The following is a 25,226-nucleotide window of genomic DNA, read 5'->3' on the forward strand; positions in this document are numbered from 1 at the left end:
TTGTATGAGCCAAATCCACTCACAACCTCATAACACACTGTCTAATATGCTTCAATTGTTTCTTGCAGAGTGGTCTGACTATCCTGAAAAAGCATATTAAGTGCTTGGTGGACACACAACTGTCTCTTCCCATCCATCAGGGAGCTGCAGGGGATCTCTGAATCAGTCCTTTCCCTGGTTTTCCCATTCCCAGTCACCAAGCATTGTTGATTTTTCTTGTGACACTCTGCCTCTTTCACCCCTCCCGCCCCTTCTCAGACCAGATCTCCAGGAGAAAGCCTGATGGGTGTTGTGGCTCCGCCCATCTGGGGGTGAGACCCTGCCACGGCAGCCTGGACTGCTGGTATGATTGCTGTGTTCCAAGGATGTGAGGAGCTGACAAAAGGTTAAGAAATGCTGGACTAAGCTATTATACTTCATATTCATTGAATGAACAAACCAATGAGAGCCGAGATTCCTGCCGTAGGAGGAAGGGGAAGGGGGCTGACACTTACTCAGCACCTTCTATCCAATAATGGGCAACACCCGCTACAACAACACTTTCAGCTACACACCAAGCCCATGCTATGAGTGCGGAGCCAGTGAATGGCGCTCCCCTCCCCACCCTCGCAGCTGTCCTACAGGCTATGCTTCTCCTCCTCCTCCACACGCCCTGCTCACCACAGCCACCTCCTTTCACCAACTTTCCAGAGCCCCTCATCACACACCTGAGAAGCTCTTGTCCATTAGGTCCTGCCATGTCTCTCCACTCCTGACACCTACTGCTCCTCTTGAGCTTGGCCTGACTGACCTGCTCAGTGACCCCGGATATGCCCCTTCCTTTGTCATCCTTCTCCTTTCTGAGTTACAACCTGGCAACTTCGTCTCCAGGTCCATGGCTTCCCCCTTCTTCCGAGCTATAGCTACGATTAAGGCCTCCCCATTTTTGTCACTCAGTACACGCATGCTGTCATGTATTGCTGTTAAACATATTCCACAGATGGCTCCCTCTTCTCACTTCTACTACACACTCCAGAGCGGGGGCCACGTCTTACTATTCTCTCATGCACACAGCTCGGGTGATGGCAAATGCTGACTATGCTAGCCCGGATTACTGAAACAATTCCTGAAATGCGCATCTTGGAGGGAGTTTCCTGGCCCCGGAGGGTGCCCTACCTGCTCTCCGCGCCCAACACTCCACAGGCCCTCCAACCTGTCCCTCACCAGAAGGGAGCCTGCAGCTCGCCCCTGCCCCCAGGGGCCTCCGCACCTTTAGACACATTGTACCCGTATGCAGCATAGGCGGCTGCTGAGGCCGCCGCGGCCCCTGCTTTGGCTCCTGCCATTGCGGCAGCACTGCCTGCGGTGGACTTCCGGCTCCGGCCTTTCCCGGCTCCTTTGGCTGTGCTTCCTGAACCTTTGGGGCGGCCTCGGCTTCGAGCTGAGTGACCACGTCCTGCGGCTGGCATTTCCTGAATGGAAATTCCTGTGGGAACAAATGGGCCAAGAGGGAGAAAGAGTCAATCTCTTGACATGTTAACAGAATCTTCCCCGGACAGGCAGGGCTGTCTCTCGGCGTGTTTCAGGACTCCCAGGGAGGGCTCCGTCCCCATTTAATGGCTGGGCCAAGGAGTCACAGAGTAAGAATTCTGAACAGCTAAAACAGCCTGACTCCTTAAGCTGCTGCTCATTCTAAAAGAGTGGTTCCACTACTCCTGAATTTCTTCTTTAAACGAGTTTCACCACTAAATGAACCCCAGGGGTGTGAAGCCTGTGATTCACCTGCGCGCTTCAATGTGCTCCTGCCTTGGAGAGTCAACTTTTACTCCCAAGTTTTAAAGCTAGAGCTCCTCAAGAAATCACACCATGGGCCCCACAGAACAAAGTGAGGAAAGGCCCAGAGAAGCAAACTTTAATTAAAAACTAGCAAAAATAAAGGTGGAATATGAAAGATAAGGCTGACTAGAAAACAAAGAAGTTTGAAATCTTTATAAAGTTCTTTCTCCCTTTCACTTGACAGGGCTCCTGAAAGAATAAGCCTATCAGTTCTTTTTCCTCCACTTGTTTACAGACAGTAGAAAATGCCGTGATCTTAGGAGGAGTTGGGACTTCAGCACGAAACCCATGCTTCCCCTGAGGCACTGGACCAGGCCCAAGCTGTATGAGACCGCAGCACCACTCACCGTTCACAGTGTCTGAAACGGAGCCTGTTATGGAAGCAGGAGAGTTGGTGGCCCGAGACTGGGGGGCTGAGGAGGCTGGGTCATCCACGATGACCAGCATATCACTGCTGCTCTCGTCCGGGGGGATGGAGCCGGTGTGCAGCTCACTGCTGATGGAGATCTGGAGGAGGAAGGGTCGCGATCACCACCATTCTTGGCGCCCACAGCCCATGGCCCTCATACCCATGTGAGGACGTGCTTCTCAGACCTCATCACTATTTCTCTCTCCTGCCTGGCTTCATTCCTGATGGTGAAATTCCCTGCTTTGGCTCCAGAGAAGCCAGCCTGTCCTCATTTCCTTTTCTTCTTATGTATTCCATGTGCAGCCCCCTTCCCCAAGGCAGGAGAACTCCAGGAGAAGCAAAGGCTACAAGGTCAGGACATAGTCCCCACCGCTGGGATGAAGGCATCTAAAAGGAGCCTCACCTCACTGAAAGGGCTGGGCATGGCCGAGTCCACGCTAATGAAGGAGTCATCCCCGTCAGCAGAGAGGTTGGAGTTATCAGCCGAGGGAACAAATGGGATCACTAGGTTCACACCCTCCTTTCTCCTTTTACCATCCAATTCATCTTCCTTTTTCTTCTGGGAACACACAAATCAAGAAATTTGGAAAAAGCATGAAGATAGGCACTAAAAGAAAAGTGGGGTTGGAAAAGAAAGTGATGACAGAAATCTGACTCTCTGTAAACTTACAGGTTTTTTTTTTTCCATTAGCATACTTTTAAGGAAGGAAAAAACTCCTAAGGAAGGAGGAAAGGCATAGCTTAAGAAGAGTTTATGTATATTCTATCCCAGTAATACAGAGCTGCGAGGCAGGCGAGTCACACCGAATCAGGGCTGCACGAAGCCTGACCCATGAGGGGCATGTCCGAGCTGCAGCACTCGTAGGGGTGGAACTGATTCAGTCCTACAAGAGGGAGGCCCAGTGCCTTTAGTGTATTTTCTGCACATCTGTTTTCACTCTGCCTTCTTTTTAAATATGCGTAAGGAGAACAAAGGTTCTTATCATACCCAAGAAATAATGGGTTGCTTTTGTCATTATTTTCTCAGTTTACATGTAAATGCTTATGGGTTGAGCTACATTAAGCAGGTCTAGAACCAAGTTTAGTAGGGCTCTGTCACAGATCAGGGACCTGAAATCGCAGAATATGCTTGGAAAATTCTGGGAATCACATCCACTCACTGTATCTAACTGCATTTGTATCCACCCCTATATCAGGGTTAATGTCTTTGTGTAGTTTATACTACCACTGGATGTTTATCTGAAACTTCTTTACTCAGAGCAGGGATGGCTTCTGATGCAAACTCAGCAAACCCTCCAATATCCTGTATTAGAAAACCACCTTTTGTGGTTCAAAGACTTCATTGCTGTAGTTTGGATTATTTCCCCTCCCGCCAAGCCCCATCCCAAAATGCATTTGTAATTTTGTGGCTGAGGGTCATTTGTTTGTTAATGTACTGTGCCTTTAACTTTAGACAGCTTTTTATTTTGATGTCTTGTTGGCTCAGTAATGCTCAGGATATCAACTGTTTTGCAAAATAAATTTACTGAACTTGGGCTAAAATAAAAACCAACCAAACAAAAAACAAAAAAACCCCACCACCTTTTCTTCTTTGATGTTTCTGAATATTAAAGCTATTTTAATTCTAAATAGTAGTTAAGTAATGGGTTAGAGATTTGAGGGTGGAGTCACAGTTCCTGGATTTTTCAACTTTGATACAGTGAATACCAGGGCATCCTTTGGGTTAGAGATAGTTCTGCTTAGCAGAAGGTACAAATGAGGGTATGGATTTTACAAAAGAAGAGCTGGTATATCTACTGGAAGATGATCAAATAATACAGACAAGTTCCTAGGCTGCTGACCATCAAGGTCATATGGCCGAAGGGACAAGGGACATGAGGCCCAATACAAGCTTGGATAAGGGGAAGAAGTCAACCTCCACTTACGACAGAATCAGTATCAACATGTGGTCAGACCATGTGCTTCAGACAAACCAAACAGTCCAGGAAAATGAAGCATGGATAACTGCTGGGCTTGAGGACCCATAGCTATCAACATGCCTGAAGCTCACAGTAGCTATCTTGTTCAAGACCAAGGGCCCAACGAGGGCTGATAAAGATGGGAAGGGCAGCAAAACCCAAAGGTAAGCCAAACCCACCAGAAAAAATTAGGAAGTACTTTCTGAAAGGTAGTAAAGTGGTTCTGAACCAACAATCTTTAGGTGTTAAGTCTGGGAACCCGGTCAGAACCAATGGGCCAACTCCTGAAACAAGAATAAATCCTGAAGGCCTCACTTCAATTTACTTGTCAATAAAGACCAGAATAAGGATCACTGAAATAAAACTCTGGTAGAAAGAGCAAGACAGGGAGAAATATAAGGGGAATTACATCCCACTTCACAGCTGGCCAAGTGGGGTCAGGAGGGAAATGTCAGAAGGGAGACAAAAAACAGCTCAAATCTTTGACATAAATTAGAGAAAAAGAGATAAACAGATTGGTCAGTGATTTCTTTTTCCAACAACAGATGACACTGAATGGAACACTAGCAGAATTAAGGTAGGATGGATATAATGACCTCTTAGGCCCTTTCTAAGATTCTACGCAATCTGATAACGTAAGTAAGATCCATCTTATCCGCATTTAGCCTTATGCTTTGCAACAGCCCCGACAAATGATTTCCATAATTACATGTGACCAGACAAGGTAAGTCTGTGTGGGGACTACTGGTCTACCAAGGCCGCATTTCTCCTGATCAAATGTCATTCAGCACAGAACTGTTACCACATACAGCTGTAGCTGGATACCAACCAGTAACCAAGATGATAAGCCATCTACCCAAAGCTTTTTTTGTAAGTGCCACCCTGTCCCCTGCTGGTCCCTGCTGGCCACCCAAAGCTTGAGATACCTTCTCTGCATACTTCTCCCGCTTGCGCTTGCGCTCTTTGACTCGGTTGGTTTCCTCCTGCTGCCGTTTCTCTTCTTGCCGCAGTCTCACTAAGAAAATTAAAAAGATTTTTTTTTTTTTTTAAGACTTTATTTATTCATTTGACAGAAAGAGACACAGCGAGAGCGGGAACACAAGCAGGGGGAGTGGGAGAGGGAGAAGCAGGCTACCCGCGGAGCAGGGAGCCCGATGTGGGGCTTGATCCCAGGACCCTGGGACCATGACCTGAGCCGAAGGCAGACGCTTAATGACTGAGCCACCCAGGTGCCCGAAAATTAAAAAGATCTGAAGATCTGATGAAGTATCTGTGGTAATCATAATTCTCATTCTCTGAAATTAAGATGGCCACACCCTCTGATATTTATGTTCTAGGGTAGGACGTCTGTCTAGGGCAGATTAACTGGTTTTTTAATGTGGAGAGGGAACAGAGTTCTTGGATTTTTAACAGTTTTGGGGGTCAAGCCATCATTCAGTTTAACTGTCATGGGCGTTCCTTGCCTTTATTCTTTCTCCTTTTCTTTTCTTTATTTTTTAATTTTAAAAGATTTTATTTATTACGTGACACAGAGAGAGAGAGAGGGAGAGAGCAAGCACAAGCAGGGGGAAGCAGCAGAGGGAGAGGGAGAAGCAGGCTCTCCGCTGAGCAGGGAGCCCGATGTGGGGCTTGATCTAGGACCCTGGGATCATGACCTGAGTTGAACTGAGCCGCCCAGGCACCCTCTTTCTCCTTTTCTTTTCAGCCTTTTAATATCTCTGCATTGCAGAGATCAAGTATGATTGTAGAGTCCTGAAAGGGTTTTCGAAGGCGGTGGCAAGGTGAGCACTGTAAGAAAGGAGCTTCATCAGGGGCGCCTGGGTGGCTCAATCGTTAAGCGTCTGCCTTCGGCTCAGGTCATGATCCCAGGGTCCTGGGATCGAGCCCCGCATCGGGCTCCCTGCTCTGCAGGGAGCCTGCTTCTCCCTTTCCCACTCCCCCTGCTTGTGTTCCCTCTCTCGCTGTGTCTTTCTCTGTCAAATAAATAAAATCTTCAAAAAAAAAGGAGCTTCATCATACTTTCTGATGTGATGCTGACATCCTCACGGGCTCACAAGGTAATTCTGAAACCAACTATTCTCAAAAGCCAGCAAGCAGTACATGGGAGAATGCTACAGCAGTGTGTTTTTCCAACTTCTCCATAAAAACACTTCTTTGGGCAGAACAGAGTAAATTCATTACTGCTGAGGAGTCTAGGGATACAGCCTCCCTGATGCAAATTTATTCAAAGTCATAGTACTTTTAAAATACATGTGAGTTTTGCCTTCTACTCAACAACACATTTTTTTTTTTTTTTTTTAAGATTTTATTTATTTATTTGAGAGAGAGAGACACAGCGAGAGAGGGAACGCAAGCAGGGGGAGAGGGAGAGGGAGAAGCAGGCTTCCCGCCGAGCAGGGATTCCAGTGCGAGGCTCGATCCCAGGACCCTGGGATCATGACCTGAGCCGAAGGCAGATGCTTAATGAATGAGCCACTCAGGCACCCCTCCATAACACATTCTTATTTGGGTTTTAATATAAGTTATTAACATAAAAAATGCTTCTACCCAAATACAATCTTTGGCTTTGCTTACCCTTGGCACACAGCCAAGAGGCCCTACCATTTTCGGATGGGTGAGGCCAGAGAAACATCTTTTATAGGGAGGAGAGGGCTTTAGTAAGAGGTTTAGAGTACATACATTTCTTTTCCAGCTCTTCATCATCTAGAAGAAGACTAACCACCTCTTTGGGTTTTAAGGTATCTGGTTTGAAGTTCCCACCAGAAATCACCATCCGCTGAATCTATACCAAAGCAGATCAAAACATCACCACCAGTACCCATTCCCTTATGGCTAATATCCAGAAACAAGGCAACATCTTTCTCAATCTGCTCTTCTGGCACTTGGATTCCCTATTTCTTCTCATTCATCTCACTGGCTCATTCAGATTATTTATCCAACAGAAAGAACAATGAGAACTTCTCTTGCTTGGGACTGCTAATTGATAGCTAGAAGATCCAATAATAGAGAAATCAAGATAAAAAACCCTCAGACCCCCAAATAATCATTTCTTTGGCAACTAGCAAATTTGGTATACAACTTAAGAGGCTGTCAAATCGAGAGTACTAGGATGAGAGCTCAGATGTCATTCCTTATTCCCCTGCATGGTAAAGCATGTGAAACAGGAGGGCCATGACCGGTGTCTCCCTGCCATGAACAACAGCCCAACCTAGCCTGTAGAGACCATTCAGACCGAAAAGAAGTGAGGAATGAACAGCCAGGGCGGTACAGGGCTTGACTTTATTTTCTATTCAGAAGAACTTTGCGCCGCTCCCTGACCCACAGAAGGCAAGGGTCTCAGCCCAGTAAATGTGGTTGTACTTTACAGCTCCTCCACCACTACAGTACTTGCTCTGCCTGCTGCTTACCTCACTCTTCTCCTTGGCTCGCTGCAGAATGCGTTCCTCAATGGTGCCTTTACAGATGAGTCGGTACACAGTAACCTGCTTTGTCTGCCCCAAGCGGTGGGCTCTGTCCATGGCCTGCTGGTCCACAGTGGGGTTCCAGTCGCTGTCATAAAAAATCACCTGCACGGGCAGGACGAGAATACAGCGAAGACTGAGGCACTCTTACGGCAAGGCCAGGAACTCTAAGAGCAATCTAGCTACTTGTCATTTGCAGTAGTTTGATGCCAGATTTTTTCCCAGGATATTAAGATGAGCAGACATCCACTCATAAAACCAAGCCATTCCTTCACTTGTCTTGGACAAAACAGACATACTCTAGCTTTTTTTTTTCAGGATTTTCATTTAAAAAGAGGGAACAACAATAATATTAATAGTTAATTAATACTTAGTGCTCACTATCTGCCAGTCACTGTTCTAGTTGCTTTATGTGTATTAACTCACTTAAATCCCATAATCACCATGATTTAGGTACTATTAAGACCTCCATTTTATAGATGAGGAAACTGAGACACATAGGATTATAGAATTTATCCAAGATCACAGAGCCTAAGTACGTGGTAGGCCTATGAGGTGGGGGATATGAAAGTCTTCTCTCTCTTTTTTTTTTTTTAAGTTTTCATGTATTTATTTAAGCAATCTCTACCCTCAACGTGGAGCTTGAACTCACGACCCCAAGATCAAGAGTTGCATGCTCTTTCAACTGAGCCCGCCAGGCATCCCTGAAAGCCTTCTCTTTAACACTAAGCCTACCACGGTAAGGGATAGGCATAGCTTTCCTGGCATTCTCCGGCTCATATTTCCTATCCCTTGAATTCGGCAAAGAAACATTTAAGGGTTCCCTGGAAGCTACTTTTAGTTTGCTAAACAACAAACAAACAACAACAGAAATGTCCTCTCCTCTCCTCCACCCCACAAGTCATCCTACGGCCAACAGACTCCTGGGTCCTCAGTCCTGAGGCTACTATTGAATATAGGGGATGTCCTGAAAGAAAGCAGTTCCAAATGGTCCTCATGCGTCCTCATCTATATTCAAGCAAGTCACCAAATCCAGCCACTGCTTCTTCAGAAATGAACCTCTCCTTTTTATAGTCCTACTGTCCCTATCCTGGACCGGGATCTCATCACCTACACCTGGCTCGCTGCCACTGTCAGACCAACAGGCTTTCTAGAGCTCGGTCACTCTCTTCTTTAGTCTACTTTGGTTACCACTGTAGGCCACTCTATTTCCCTGCCAGTTATGCGGTAACACACCAAGTCCAAACTCCCCTCAATAATCAGGCCTTGCTATACTGAGCCAACTTCATTTCTATTCTTTTCTAAAATAAACACGCCCCTTCCTTTTTGTTAGAGAGGTCTCTTCAGTGCTCCTCACTCATGATTGTTTGCATCACTTTTTGCTCAAGCTCTTTTTCTGACCTGTAGTCCCTCAATTCTTCTCTATTGGCCCTTTAAGGTTTGATTCAAGCTTCCCACTTTCGAGAAGGCCTCCCTGATTTCTCCTGCCTATAACAATATCCCTTTTCCCTATTCCTCGTGGATTCCTACTAGAAATAATAATGGTGAAAATCTGTTCAGCACTTACAATGTACCTGGCACTAGTGTGCATACATATCTCACTAAATTTTCACAAAAACCTTGCGTGTTTTCTTCATCTTATCAATCAGGAAGAGACTGGCCTGAGTTCATGGTCCTAACAGTCTCCCTCCACAACCTGCACTATTAACAATACCTTGCAAGCACTGCCTATCCTGGTCCAGTTCTCACTTAATCACTGTCTTCTATGGGTGTCCAATTATTTCATGTGTATTATTTTAAAAATCTCCCTATCTGGTTATATTGTAGGACAGACAGCATCCATCTGTGCAAAGTAGAATTCCACAAATACTAGTTGATTAATACTAGAATCTGTAAAGGAATTGATCAACACTAGACCAAGCCTAAAAATGTAAACTCAGTGATTCACTCTGAAGTAATTTATTTATTCTCTCATTTAAAATTGGACACAATTCTGCCATTCTCTGCAGAATTCAGACTCTGAGTGAAGATGGACAAAAGACATCGGCATTTGCAACACTCTTGCCTACAACAGTAAAACCCCCACTGGCTCTTTCTGATGCTGCTTCTTTTGTCTTGCTTTTATGCGAGGTATAATCCCGCAATTTTTTGCATCAGTCAGAATCCTTGGGGAGAAAATTACTAACTGCCCGCCAAAGAAAAGAAAATCATTACGAAAACTTACTGCTAATCCACAGTGTCCACAGACCTAGGATTCTGAAGTACACAATACTTGCCATTTGTAGAGGAGCAGAGCAAACCTGATGACGGGATATTTTGGAGATTCAATAGGATATGCAAAATTCTAGAAAATCTACTTTAAACTTTCAGAGAGAACAAGGATAGGAAGACAGAGTTAATGAAAAGGAGGCCTCTGATTGGACTGGGGAGAAACACTACTTGCCCAACACACCTAAAATGACTATTACTGGATAATGACAGCTGATGTCTCATCCAAAAGACAGTACCTTTAGCTAGTTACCTGAGCCTGAGGCAAGTGCAGCAGGAATTCATAGTGGGAAGTTCTACGTTATGAATCATTTCATAGGTGCTTCCTTAACATTTACATTTTTTCCTGAAGTCTCAGTGGCAACCAGACCTGATTCAACTTAGGTTTTTTGAGCTCATAAAAGGTAAAAAAATTAAAGTTAAGGAGACAGGCTGGCAATTTAACTTCAAAACAACTCCCACATTTAGTGGCTAATTATAATTTAAATGGGTTAAAAGAGGTGAGAAATTTGGGAGGACTAGAATAAAATAAGATTCTATTAAGAAAAATACGTACCAGGAAAAAGAGTATGAGGTATATATAAGCTAGTAAGTTAACACAAGAATGGGAGAACTAAAAACCAAGCCAGATAGATGGTTATTATCTAACCTGACAATGAAATGAACACTGAATCAATCAGGACTTGAACTGGGGGCGGTGAGGAGGGGTGCCGGGGGAGACAATGCCCACCACAGTGGGAAAGAGATGACACCTAGATTTGGTAATCAGGTTTATGGAGCTCAGTGAGACATCCTAGAGAAAAACAAGTAACAATTAAAGGATAAGAACAACTAATTTAGCCAGTAAAGATGAAAGCAAATCAAATGGATGGCCACAAAGCATGGCCCAGCAATGACTAAGGGGAAATATATTAATAGCACCTTCATGAAGTTGTACACACCAAGCTAGACAGGCATGAGGGGAGGAGGGAGGTGAGAGCTTAGAAGGGGTGGAGGCACTGGTTTCACAGGTCACTGAGATGGAGTTTCAGGGGATGAGGGAGTGAAACAGAAAACAGGAAAATTTTGAGACGAACAACCGGAAAATTGGACCAACACTTGGAGGGTGAAACTCTCACCCAAGAGAATGGGTGGGAGCTCAGTACCTTGGGAGGGCTGAAAGCTGTCTGTCCCATGTTGTCTCATAGGACATATAGGAATTCTCACATTGCCACCAAGAGAAAAAGGCTCCTCCTCCGTCTCTCTCTACATGTGAGCATTTAAAACACAGGTCTGACACAAGAACAAAACAAACAGTGCAGTTTATAACAACCGTTCACCTAAAGACAGACAAATGCAAAGAGTTCCCTACTTTAGGAAAAATATACAAAGAACAAAACAGTAAGGGGCCATTAATCACATGCTAAAATCATGTTTTTACTAACAGAGTGGGCCAGAGTCCCACTGTTTACAAAATACATGTTTATCGACATTAAGTTTTTCCTGACATTTTAGGCTGACTAACTTCTTCCTTGTCCATAAATGGTTCTGGGGAATCTTCCAAAGCTAAATAAATCTCAGGACAAAGGAAGAATGCCAGGCAAGCAGTTAAGCCTATTGTTTCTCTGAACACACACACACACACACACACACAGACTGTTTGACTTCACATAAAGCATAACCTAGAAATTCATTTCACACACACACACACACACACACACACACACACACACACTCTTTGACTTCACATAAAGCATAACCTAGAAATTCATTTCAATCTTGAGGAACATTTTACTGAGAAGTACTCCAGGAGGTTCTAATTTACAAGTAAGTCCCCAAGCCTTCCCCTCAAAATTAAATGTAAATTACTTTGGAATTGGAAACTCAGAATATTCAGAGCCTTTTCTCTCTAGTCCCTAGGATGAAAAGGGAATTCCTACTTCTTTTTTTTTTTTTTAAATTTGACAGAGAGAGACACAGTGAGAGAGTGAACACAAGCAGGGGGAGGGGGAGAGGGAGAAGCAGGCTTCCTGCAGAGCAGGGAGCCTGACGTGGGGCCTGATCCCAGGACTCTGGGATCATGACCTGAGCCGAAGGCAGACGCTTAACCTACTGAGCCACCCAGGCGCCCCGGGGATTCCTACTTCCACTCCTCTAGCCATGGGTTCGGCCTATTTTGGTTCTTTGTGGTTGGCAGACCTCCTAACCTCCACACGGCAAATTATGTGAATACTGGAAGCATAAAGCAGGATCTCCTCGCTCAAATCTGCTTTTTCTTTTTCTTGACTATGCAAATAAATGACTAGGAGAACTATTCCCTTAAAAAAAAAAAAAAGGATTTATTTATTTATTTATTTGAGAAAGAGAGCGTGTGTGAGCTGGGGGAGGGGCAGAGGGAGAGGGAGACAAGCACACCCCGCCCCCCACCACTGAGCAGACCCTGAGATCACAACCTGCGCCAAAATCAAGTTTAACTGACTGAGCCAGCCAGGCGCCCCAAGAACTGTTCCTTAAGAAACCATAGACCAAACCTGAGATAGGCAGGCTGAGATGCATTTTAATCACATGAACTTATGCTTTCTACTGAACTCCAGACCCTGCTGCCTGGGTGACCGTGCCCCTTGGTGTTTGCTAAGAATCTTGAACTGAACACACCCCAAATCAAACTCTCGATTTCTCCTCTCAAACCCGTTCCTCCCAGCATCTTCCCCTTAATTGCTAATTGATGTCCCCATCATTCCAGTTGCCTAGGTCAAACACCCTGGAGTTTTCTTTGACACCTCCCACACATCCCACATCCAGTGTAGCAGCAAACTCTACTGCCTGTGCCTCCAAAATACATGGAAATTCCTATTATTTCTCCCCATCTCCACTGCTTCAACCCTGTCCAAGTCACCATCACCTTGTGTCTAACTCCTAACTGAACCTCCTGCTTCTACCTTTCTCCTTGTAGATCTTCCCACCCTACTCCCCAAAAGCCAGAGGGACACATTTAAAACCCAAGCCAAATCAAGTTACCACTCTGTTCAAATTCTTCCAGGGGCCTCCCATCTCAAAAGTCTTACAGCCCATGAAGGCTTCCACGATCTGCTTCACAACACTTATCTGACAACCTCTCCTCATCATCCGTTCTGTTCCACCTACAAAGGGCTGCTCGCTATGGCCTGATCACGCCAAGCATGTTCTCGCCGCAGGGCTTTGCACTTATCTCTTCTGCCTGGAATGCTCTTCTTTCTGCCAGATATATGCTTGGCTTGCTTCCTCACTTTCTTCAGATCCTGGCTCAAGTGTCACCTTATCAGAGAAGCTACACCAGCGCATATAAAACCACCACCCCGGATCATGAATGGGGTCTTGAAGAATAAAAAGAAGTTTACCAGGTGGAAGAGACGCTGAACAAAGAGTTCGTGCAGCAGTGTAATACAATATGGTATGTTCAGGCACAAAAAGTGAATCATTATTTCTGGAACATAAATTTTGGGAAGGGGAAAGTAAGTCTGGCAGTTAGACTGGAAAGGACAAAGGTCACAAAATGAAGGGCCTTGTATGCCATGTAAAGGAGCTCATCCTTTGTCCTGTAAGATGATGGAGATTCCCTGAGAGTTTTAGGCAAAGGGAGTGGCATGGTTAATAAAGAAGGTTATAAATAAACCAAGAGAATAAATATGGGGCTGGGGGCTGAGACTGGAGTCCAAAAGATTCACTAGGAGAAAGTGGTTTCTCCTATACTCACACTGAGAGTATGACTATATGGAATGCTTAAAAAATACAGCTGGAACCAAGGAGTAAAGAGAAAGCCAAATTTCTGCTATCTGATGTGACACCAAATGAGCCACCACCTCGGAGAACCCACAAGAACACACCTACCACCAATGACAGCCTTCCCTTAAGACTACCGAAGCTGATGATGCATATTAGATCTAGCGTCTACCCAGCCAGGCTTCCAGCAGTCGTCACGCCCTGGAGCCTTGTCCAAACCTGGTTAACTGGCTGATGAGTTTTATATGCCAAGGAAGGTACAGCTGAGTCCTGTGCTGATATTCTACTTAATGATGTTACAGAATCTGCTTTTCTTTCTTGAGGTCAGGCAGCTCTACAGTACAGTAGTTAATAAGGAGAGAGAGTGGACACAGCCTAGGGGTGGAGATTAGGAAACATGGGCTCTAATTCTAGCTCTGCAGCTTGTGAGTCTATTCAAGCCTCTTCTCCCTTCTACCTCATTTCTCCATGAATCTCCGGGGTTTGCATCCTCCTCCCATTTCTGGGAATTTTCATGCTCTGTATTTCACAGAGAAGCACCACAACAGCCACATAAAATGACATTTTTAGAATCATACTTGCTACAAAACAATTTCCCACTTATGCATTTTTACGTCTCAAGGTTACTGAAATTGTTATTAAATATATCTGAACACTGGGAATAATTCTGAGATTCAAAAAGGAATGCTCTTTTCCATTTCAGTCAACTGAAGTATTCTTCCAGGGAGACTAGGTATGAAAGGATAAATAATTTTGATACAATGTCTTAATTTTTTTAAATTACCAATTTTGTTGCTCTCCAATCACCTTTTGAAGTTTGGGATAAAAAAGTATGAGTTTTTCCCATGGTGGAATAAGAGCATAACTGCATTAGAGCAATAAAACAATCATTTCTGATTTTGTTCAGTTATAGCTCCTAAAAAAAAAACCTGTTAATCCAGCCAGATTATTTAAATCTGTTTATTCACTGAGGTACTTGAAGTGTTTAGAACAGTATCAGACACATAGTTGGCATTCACTAAATATTTGTTGAATGAATGTGTAAGAAACTTATTCACAGAGAATGGACAGAAAAGTCCAGATGGAGAGCTAAAATGTACTAGTTTCAGCCAAAATGCAACTATTGTCTTATAACATAATGAGGGAAAGAAATAAAAAGTGTGACCCAAAGCAAAGGATAATACCAACTGAACAACATATTTATACTAGAAAACCTGCATATCTGGTATATGTTGTGGCGCTCATTACTTACTGTATCTGCAGCAGTGAGATTGATACCCAGTCCTCCAGCTCGTGTGCTTAGCAGGAATACAAAGATGTCATTCCTGTAGAAAAGGGAAGAAGATATGTTAAGAGGGAATACTAAAAGAGAAGACAGCATGCATGTGGCAAAAACAGAGATCTCTGAAAACAGAATAGTGTCCAGGACTAGAAAGGGTTATCCAGGCCTGATCCACATTTCTTGACACATTGTACCAAGGTGCTCTGATGTTAAAACAGAATCATGGTTGTCATCTCCTAATATGCAGATATACTTCTGCAGCCTACTAATACTGATAGACTGATAGGCAATATAATTATAAACATGTAGCAAACATAACAGAAAAATATGTTATCATGGAAACAGTTATATAGTGTCATAGTTCAAACAAGTCAAGCCATTCCTAGGTTCATACAGAGGGAATAAAATCAGTATCCCTTGGCACTTCCCCCAGGAATCATGACTACCAATAATTTGGGAACTAATGATTATACTTTCCCAAAGCACTCATTTTCAGAAGAATAAAGTCAGTCCCAGAAAAATGACCCTGAGGTCAGGACTAAGATCCAGATCATGACTTCTATGTATTAAGGTGAACTTAGGATCAATCTATGAAGACAGGCTGGAATTAAAGTACTTTTTAATGTATGGCAACATAGCCCCCGTGATTAGATATAGTTGTCTCAGTTTCCCTTGACGTCCTTCGTCCTTTTAAAGAAACCCAGAATTATAAATAAACTGGTAGGTACCACTGTCACTCATTCAGACAACAAATATTTACTGAATACCTTCTAGGAACAGGCCCATGCCAGGTCACAGTGAGCAGGCTTGGACTACAAGATTTATCTATGTACACACACAATTAAGGGCTCAGTTTGATCCCAATTCTTGCACATTTTTTAAAAAAAATTTATTTATTTATTTGACAGAGAGAGAGACAGTGAGAGAGAGGGAACACAAGCACGGGGAGTGGAAGAGGGAGAAGCAGGCTTCCCACCAAGCAGGGATCCGCACGTAGGGCTCGATCCCAGGACGCTGGGATCATGACCTGAGCTGAAGGCAGAGGTTATTTTCCAGAACATTTCAGAGAGAAAGGAACTGCATTATACCGGTGCGCAAACTTTACAGTCCTTTAAATCAAGCTGCTAATCTCTTTTCTCATGATTAAAATTGCAGGTCACACCTATTACTGGTCATGAAATCAGTTTGGTAGATTGGACTACATTAAAGAAATAAAGAAACGAATAGAACAGATTAGAAAATATTGTAATACAGGGGTACCTGGCTGACTCAGTCGGAAGAGCATATGACTCAAGTTTCAGATATGGCATAGAGGTACTAAGAGGTACTAAATTCCAATGTAAAATGAATTTTACTCATCCCTTGATGCTGTTCTTCCCTGGTAAAGTCATTTGACTGAAGGTCTGTTTCCTGGACTATAAAATGAGGATGCTCTGAATACAGCTGAAGTGACTAAGTGATGACATATCAACAGTAAACATGAGTATCAGTGAAGTTAGCCTCCTGGTTAATCACTAAGCTGTGTTGGTCCTAGAGAAATCTGTCTATTATTTGCATTTAGTTAAACACAAGGTTCCCAGAGGCAGGAATGATAACAAAGTATGTCTGCAGGCCTGTTACAAGGCCAGATTCCAAAAGGTCTATACACCCACTGAAGTTCTACTAGTTTATCCTTGAATATTATCAAATTTAATATTTCATAATTTTATTTATTTAATTTATAAAATGTCCTCATTTATAGTTAATACATATAAGGCAAACCAAAAAGTTAAAAGGTACATGCTAGTTTGCAAACACATTTTCCTATAGATATGAGATGATGTGAATGGAAGCTTGATACCTTACAGCCCAGAGGAGGGTATCTAACCACAGTGAGGCTGCAAATAAAAACTGATTGAGCTTTCCAGGGCTGTAGAAGAATTCCTTCTCTGACCCTCTGACCCTCACTGCTCCTCCCCATACTTCTCTCTGCTGCTTTGGTGGAAACAGAAGCAGTGGTCAGAGGCTTCTCTCCAATACCTGTGTGAGAGGGGACGGAACCACCCAAAGGTTAGGACTCATGGTAATTCCTAAAGAAGTCCATAGCCTGAGCAAGGGGTGGGGCGGGGGAAGGGAGAGGAGACAGGGAGGGAGGTAGAAAGCAGTTGGGAACTGCAATACAAGGAAGGGTAGAGGCAGGGGTGCCTGGGTGGCTCAGTTGGTTAAGCGTCTGACTGTTGATCTCAGCTCAGGTCTTGATGTCAGGGTCTTGAGTTCACGCCCCATGTTGGGCTCCACACTGGGTGTGGAACCTATTTAAAAAAAAGAAGGGTAGGGGTGCCTGGGTGGCTCAGTTAGTTAAGTGTCTGCCTTTAGCTTAGGTCATGATCCCAGGGTCCTGGGATCGAGCCCTGAGTCAGGCTCCTTGCTCACTGAGGAGCCTGCTTCTCCCTCTCCCTCTGCCTGCTGCTCCACCTGCTTGTGCGCTCTCTCTCTCTGTCAAATAAATAAAATCTTTAAAAAGAAAAGGGGGTGTAGAGGCAGAAAAATGGGTCATTTCCATAGTCTGGACAGCCAGAGGTAAGTCCCCAGATATGGTAATTACTTATAAACAGGGACCACATATAGAAAAAACAGTGAAGGGAATCTAGGTAAAAATAAATCAGTAGCGGGGCGTCTGGGTGGCTCAGTCATTAAGCATCTGCCTTCGGCTCAGGTCATGGTCCCAGGGTCCTGGGATGGAGCTCTGCATCGGGCTCCCTGCTCCGTGGGAAGCCTGCTTCTCCCTCTCCCACTCCCCCTGCTGTGTTCCCTCTCTCACTGTGTCTCTCTCTGTCAAATAAATAAATAAAATCTTAAAATAAATAAATCAGTAGCAAAACTTAGAAATATATAACAATAGAAGACACTTTTTTTTGGGATATTAACTATGTATTGAGAAGATGCCTTTTAATGATAAGGTAGATGGTAAGCAGCAAGGTTTGATAATTTTATCATATTGAAATGAAAAAATAAGGATTATGGAAACCTTGGGTTGTTAAAATAAATTACTGTCCATCCCAGAATACACTGCTGGATCATTTATAAATAAAAACATCTAAATAAAACTGCTGAGAAATTCCTTTCAACTTAATAAATCTAGTATTGATAATGTGAACTACTGTTTTGGGGGCTCTGACTAAAGGGAAGAAAACAGAATCCCTGAAGACAACATGATGGTTTGGGTGCCCTCTAGGGGGCTGAAAAAGAATTTCAACTCAGGGTTTCCACTGGAGCAGGCCTCAGCAAGCAGACTTCTGGGCGGTCTGGGAATGAGCCTATGAAATCATGGAGCAAAGATGTGCTTAGGTCTCTTATTCTTGTTTAATGACCCACTGAGGCCACTTTGCACCAAAATACCCAAATAGTCCTGGCATGTAGCCTAACCGACTGCAGTGAAGACTTGCTCAATGACTGAAAGAGAGCCAGAATGAAAGAAGAGGCTGGAACTCTACAACACTCTCACCAAGAAAGAAAAAATCAACACTACACTCACTTTCTCTCATGTTTTCTAAAGGGTCACCCTGAGGGATCAGATGATGTGTGTGTGTGTGGGTGATCCATATGGTAAAATGTTATGGGTAGGAGGAAGGGAAGCAAAGGCTGAGGCACTCCAGAGCAAAGACCTTGTGAATGGCTTCTAGGATCATGCACTGATCACATGTTCTGAATGTTGCCCAGTCAGGACATCCTGGCCAAACAGTCTTTAGTCTCAGCCGGACTCTTTCCTGGAAGGATCCCTCATAAATAAATCTTGTATGAAGGGAATGTAAATGGCTTTTTATAGGAGTTCTTGTTTACTCTGGCTGACCTTTGAGCCACAGGGCTCTCCAGTTGAAACTACATTTTTTTCTTTTGATGTCTTTTCATTAGTAATAACAAAGATATTTGGCAAGGCATGCTTTTTTGTTTTCAAAAACACCTGTCTTTTTCTTTATATTGGGCTGTATCAGCCACTCAAATTTGTAAGCTGAGACCTTTTTCCCATTTGGAGGGGTCTGCTGGATAAGCTTATCAACATAGGCACAGTTCAGACTCTATATATGAGAAGAAGAGATTATGTCCTACTCATAATTCCAACTCTAGTCAACTAACTACCTCACCATGTAGGCAGGGAAGGAGACATTAGTCTGTTTTTTTCATTTTGCCTAATATTAGACACAGGTGTTAAAATGATGGTTACTCAAATGTTGGATCTCAATAAAAAACACTGCTCCCTAAATAACTCAGTTATAGGGTCTGGAAGCTTAAGTAAGGTTTCCCAAGAAAGCTGTGTAAAACAAGTATTTACTAAGCAAATCTAGTATAATTTAATGGTGAATATACCGTTCTTTTAGAACTAAGCTTTTCAAAAACAACTGTGCGATGTATTACCCAAACAACTGTTCCACAAGTTAAAGATTTCAGAAATAATGAGTTGGATATATCTAGTAGTCCTTTCCACTAAAAGACCACTGTAAAATATACTGAGCCTGGAATCTCATGTCTGCTGGGTCAGCTAGAAGAGCTGTACCTCTATGATTCAGAAGACTGAATCATTACAAATCAACATACTACAGCTCGTTGGATGCTAAGTTGGCAGAACTTTCTACAGAGCAATGTGACAATTTGCAAAGTCTTAAATATTCATATCCCTTCACTCAGTAATTTTCCTTGTTTGAATCTCTATTAAGAATACTAAAATGCTGGGACGCCTGGGTGGCTCAGTTGGTTAAGCGTCTGCCTTCAGCTCACATCATGATCCTGGCGTCCTGGGATCAAGCCCCACATTGGGCTCCTTATTCTGTGGGGAGCGTGCTTCTCCCTCTGCCCAATGCTCCCCCTGCTTGTGTTCTCTCTCTCTCTCTGACAAGTAAATAAAATCTTAAAAAAAAAGAAAAAGAAAAAGAAAACTAAAATGCTGATGAAGCTTTGTAAACAAAGATATTCACTCAACATTTTAACAATAGAAATATGGTATAAATATCCAGTGTAATGGAATATTAGTCATTAAAAATGATTACAAAGACTTTTTAAATGATATGCGAAGATGTTTAATATATAATGTTAAGTGGAAGAAATAAGGACACATAATCGTATCTACAATATGGTATCAACATGTAAATACAACCACATACATATTAAAGACCAGAGGGATATACCTAAGAGTTGAAGCTCTTAGGTTGGAGTAGGCAAGGAAAAAGTAAAATATGTTTCATTTGATTTCAGAATCAAGAAAAGACTAAGGTCAGCTGGTAAAAAAAATTTTTCGGGTGTGGGATAACAATACGATGGAGTTAGGAGGCACTACCACTGACCCTTGAACAATGCAGGGGGGTAAAAGGGAGCCAACCTCCTGGCACAGTCGAAAATCTGGATATAATTTTTGACTCTCCAAAAACTTAACTACTAATAGCCTACTGCTGACTAGAAGCCTTACCAATAATACAAGCAGTTGATTAATACATACTTGGTATGTTATATGTATTTTATATTATAATCTTACAGTAAAGTAAATCAGAGAAAAGTTATTAAGAAAAGCATAAAGAAGAGAAAATACATTTATAGTACTGTTTAATATTTATTGGAAAAAACCCATGTATAAGTGGACCTGCGTAGTTCAAAACCATGTTGTTTGAGGGTCAACTGTATTATGCTATATATGTCTCAAATAATCAATTTAAGAATCTGCCAATAGCTTCTGCTAGGTTAGGCCATCCACATAGTTGCTCCTAGGTAACAAAGTGAAATAGGTTCAAAGCAGACCTTCCCCCTCCATTGTTGGTCAAACAACCACTTGAATTCAGACACACAGTTTCAACTTAGGAGTTACTGGCTAAGTGAGTGTAAGACTGTAAACCAAAACAGAGTTTATCTCCTTACTTGTGCTTCATTATAAAGCATCATGCAATAGCAAAAATGATCAGAGGGCACTCTATGTGGAACCATGAATTTGTTTTAGGCTAAACTGTTTTATATCTGAAGCAAACCATGCTTTAAAACTGAAATGAACGAAATGAAAAATTATAACCTAAATACAAATGGACTATGTGCTTAAATTTTCTTCCCAAGAATCAAAAAATATTAACAAAGTACACAAAGTCCAAAAATCCAGAACTGTTGTGATTTACAGCACATTAAGATCTACTCTATTCTTAGTTACCAGGTCTAAGGAAGAAAATTTAAGGGTGGAGTTCAGCAGCCCTGTTACTAGCTGGTGGAGCTTGGCTTTCTCCTTGCAGGGAGCAGTAACCAGACTCTGCTTATTACAAGGAGAACCTGCACTTAGGATAATTATGGCTCTGTAAGCCATCAGCAGCCAGCAGGCGGTATTTGAAATTTCATAGGCTCATTATCAGGTGGGAGGAGTACTGTAACTGAGAGCTGCCGGCTGAAGACTGTGCACCACTGCAATCTGTCATCCTGTACTGTATTACTACCATGCTGGAGGGAAAGCAGGAAAGAGGAAGGTATTTTTCTTTCAACTTTTACAAAAGATGTAAGGAAAACAAACTAAAAATCAACTATAAGTCAATATCCAGAGATCGCCACTGTTAACATTTAGAAATACAGCCTTGTGGATTTCTTTCTACATAAATATTATCCATATAAAGGAGGATCTTAGTTCATACACAGAAATCATTTCTTTTATTGCCCAAAAAGAAGGGTGCTGATTTGGTAAGAAGGCATTTTTTTTTTTTTAAGATTTTTTATTTATTTATTTGACAGAGAGAGAGAGAGCAAGAGCAGGAACACAAGCAGGGGGAGTGGGAGAGGGAGAAGCAGGCTTCCTGCCGAACAGGGAGCCCAATGTGGGACTCGATCCCAGGACCCTGGGATCACGACCCGAGCCGAAGGCAGAGGCCCAATGACTGAGCCACCCAGGCGCCCAAGAAGGCATATTTTGAATACAAAAATTATCGAGTATTCCTTTTCTCTCTCTCTCCCCCCACACACATAGATCTGAACCAATATAAGCAGATTTAGCTACCTCTTAAAATGACTATATCATGATTGCTTAACAATATGAGATATGTTGACATTTCTTTTAAACTCATCATCTTAAGCACTAAAGAAAAATCAAATGAGAATTTTTGTAATTTCTATTAACGTTACCTGTTCTGAAAATCAGCAACCATGTCCCGCCTCTCTGAGATCTTGGATGAGCCATCAAGCCTCATGTAGGTATGCTTCCTATAAACCATGTATTCCTGCCAATCACAGTAAACAAACAGAAGTTGGATGCAAATTACTGTATTCTAATTCCCACAACATCTACCCACCTTCCACCTCATCCTTACTGGGGGCAAGTCATTATCCAGAATAAGAAGAAAGTAATCTCAAAAGTACAAGAACTTAACTTGTAAATGAATTTACTGCCAGTATGTGAAAATTGAGGGCATCGTAAAGACTACAGCCACCCTCAATTTTAACTTGGAAACTAATCATATTCTTGCAGATTTCAGTAGGTTTCATGAACATAAACCAACAAAGTAAAATGAAATTTCCAAATAAAAATTGCCTTTCAGTCAGCGACCAGATGTTTCTCACAGCTATGGAATATCTAGTTTTCTTTTCGTAAGTAACTTGCTCTGGTGTTTTTCTCCCCAACATATCCTTGCTGACCAATATCCTTGAATTTAAAACCCAAGTTTCCTTCTCCCAGCAGAGCATGCATCATTGTTAAGGGAAGCCTAAGCATCAGAGTGAACAGAAGACAAAGTAACTTTCCATGGCAGAGCATGTTCTGGACATCATCTCTAAGAGGAATTACAGCTTTTAAGAATGGAGAAGAAACTTCAAGAGATGCAATGGACAGAACATAACGCCATTTTTAGAAGCTACAATGCCTCTTACAGATGATGTCCAAATGAGCACTGATTTCCTCTTTCTTACCCCTGATTATATGATTACACTTCAAGAAGTCCATTTGTAGAGGAACCACTATCAAAAACTCAACACAGCTGCCTATTTATAAGGAGCACCATGAAACAATCCTATTGAAAAAGACTAGTTATTTCTACATTTGGGAGATGTCTGTGTTAATTCTCTATGGTCAAATGTTTGTTTGTTGCAATATTCTCTCATGTACCTCTTATTATACCTGGCTGGGTATTTCAGCACACGAGGTTGCTACAGCTGGGTACGGCTATACAGTGCATGTGGCAGCCTACTCTTAGAGCAAGTTAGTACCAAAACTCCTACAATGGCTTGGCAGAGGTCTCTGGCTAGGGTACCTACGAGGGGAGGCTGGTTGACAAAGTAGACAAGCTCATCGAGGCACACATCTTCATTGTGGTTTGTATGTGTTTTTACTATTTCCTTCTTTCTCAAGTGGCTCTTTAAGGGCTTTGATAATCAAAGAGGGGTAGAACATATTCAAAGAATTTCAAGTTCATATTTAGTGGTACAGCCCTATAATGAAACTGGATTAATAGCAGAAGAGTAGGGGGTGTCTTAGATAAGGAAGGATTCAGGAAAAAAAGATGAAAAATGCCAGCATGAGGATAGTCTTTAGAGGCTCACTATAGCTTGGCAGCTAATTTAATCAGGGGATGCTGCCATCCAGAACAACCAAATAACTAGATTATACACAAAGACATCCATAGGTTGGACTTCTACCACAAGGTGGGCTTTCTGCACAGGCACTCTTGCCTTCTGAACCAGAACTTCTAAACTCAGTGAGAGCACTGATGAATGAATCTTCTTGTAGATCTTACTGTTGACATCAGTTATATGTCAAGGTCAGCATGACACCAGAGATATTAATCCCAGACCATAATCAAACCAACACTGATTACACAGAGCCTGTTACTGAGGCAACAGAAGTGAATCTTTTCCATTTACTGCTTTAAGCCTTTGCTCTCCCACCCAGGGGAGCAGTGGGATTTCAGAAGGCTTTGATGAGTTTAGATCCGATTTCAGTAAATAGCTTCAAAACAAGTAAATGGACATGGAAAAAGCAGTTAAAAGCAGAATAGAGGAATGTCTATATCCTCATACCACAGAAAAACAGCTAAAAGATAAAGGCAGAGATGAAAGAGCAATTCAGTATTTCCTTCATTCAAAAATTCTGGCTATACCAAAGCTCTTCTAGATGTGTCTCTAAAATTCTGGGTGTTTTAGAAAAGATACTTAATTTAATCCGGAAAGAAATGCCTCATTTCTTTCAAATGCTAATTTCAAGACGTATGCCCACTTCTATGCTTAGTTCAGCTTTCCTATGATCTAAAAAATCTAAAAATTCAGAATAAAATCGAATTCTATCTTGTTAAAAGGCATTTTTATCAAAAAGAATTTGTGTCAAAACACAAATTCTAACAATAAATGACAAGTTATAGCACTGTGAATATTTATTTACTTATTTATATTTAAGTAATCTTTACAGCCAACATGAGGCTCGAACTTATGACCCTGAAATAAGAGTCACATGCTCTTCTGACTCAGCCAGCCAGGCGCCCCTCGAAAATTTATTTTTAAAAATCTATTTCATATATATATATACACACACACACACACACATATATATATATTTAACAATCTCTACATCATAAGGTTTTCTAAGATCCATTTTAAATATTCCGTCATACCCCAACTCTTTGTAGTTCATTCCCATGTCTGAGGACCACTACTGGCTGATTACCACTTGCTGGATGACTTTACGATGGTCTGTAGGAACTGTGTCATGCTTAGCACTCCTGTGCATTAAAGAAGGCTTACGGAACAGAAAGACGAACCATTATCCAGTCCTTCCTTACACAAGGTACCCTGTAGACATCAAGGATATCTCTCACCCAAGTCCCTTTTGGTATTTAGGAAAGACTTAGAACATGATCCGCCAGTATGATTAAATTTCCTGGAGCTCTGTAAAGCAATTCTTTTTGCTCCACTTAAAAGAAGCAAAGAGAGAAGAGAAACCAAATACAGACCTTCTTCCTCTTCCAGGTCTCAAAATTTAGTATCCTCCTTTAATTAAATAAATATGAACATCAGTACTCTCAAGTGGATTCTTGTGGATCAATAACTACTAACCAAAGTAAATTCTAATACTGCTTGAACTAATAAAACAAAAATTATGGCTTTTAACATTTAGGAAGTCTTTTTTTTTTTTTTAAAGATTTTATTTATTTATTTGAGACAGAGAGAATGAGAGAGACAGAGAGCACATGAGAGGGGGGAGGGTCAGAGGGAGAAGCAGGCTCCCCGCCGAGCAGGGAGCCCAATGCGGGACTCGATCCTAGGACTCCAGGATCATGACCTGAGCCGAAAGCAGTCGCTTAACCAACTGAGCCACCCAG

The 25,226-nt window shown here is 42.4% G+C and overlaps 1 protein-coding gene across 1 annotated transcript in view; it reads right to left on the minus strand.

Moving 5' to 3' along the window:
* Window positions 1-25,226, minus strand: part of INO80 (INO80 complex ATPase subunit) — a 101,020-nt gene that overhangs the window by 2,129 nt on the left and 73,665 nt on the right. The window contains 8 exon segments of the mRNA XM_081830962.1: window positions 1,250-1,465; window positions 2,163-2,322; window positions 2,628-2,783; window positions 5,109-5,197; window positions 6,862-6,964; window positions 7,590-7,748; window positions 14,902-14,974; window positions 22,045-22,139. Coding sequence (XP_081687088.1) covers window positions 1,250-1,465; window positions 2,163-2,322; window positions 2,628-2,783; window positions 5,109-5,197; window positions 6,862-6,964; window positions 7,590-7,748; window positions 14,902-14,974; window positions 22,045-22,139 — 1,051 coding nt within the window.

This window comes from Leptonychotes weddellii, chromosome 9 (genome assembly GCF_054177405.1).
Source record: "Leptonychotes weddellii isolate Sample4059 chromosome 9, ASM5417740v2, whole genome shotgun sequence".
Taxonomy (NCBI): Eukaryota; Metazoa; Chordata; class Mammalia; order Carnivora; family Phocidae; genus Leptonychotes; species Leptonychotes weddellii.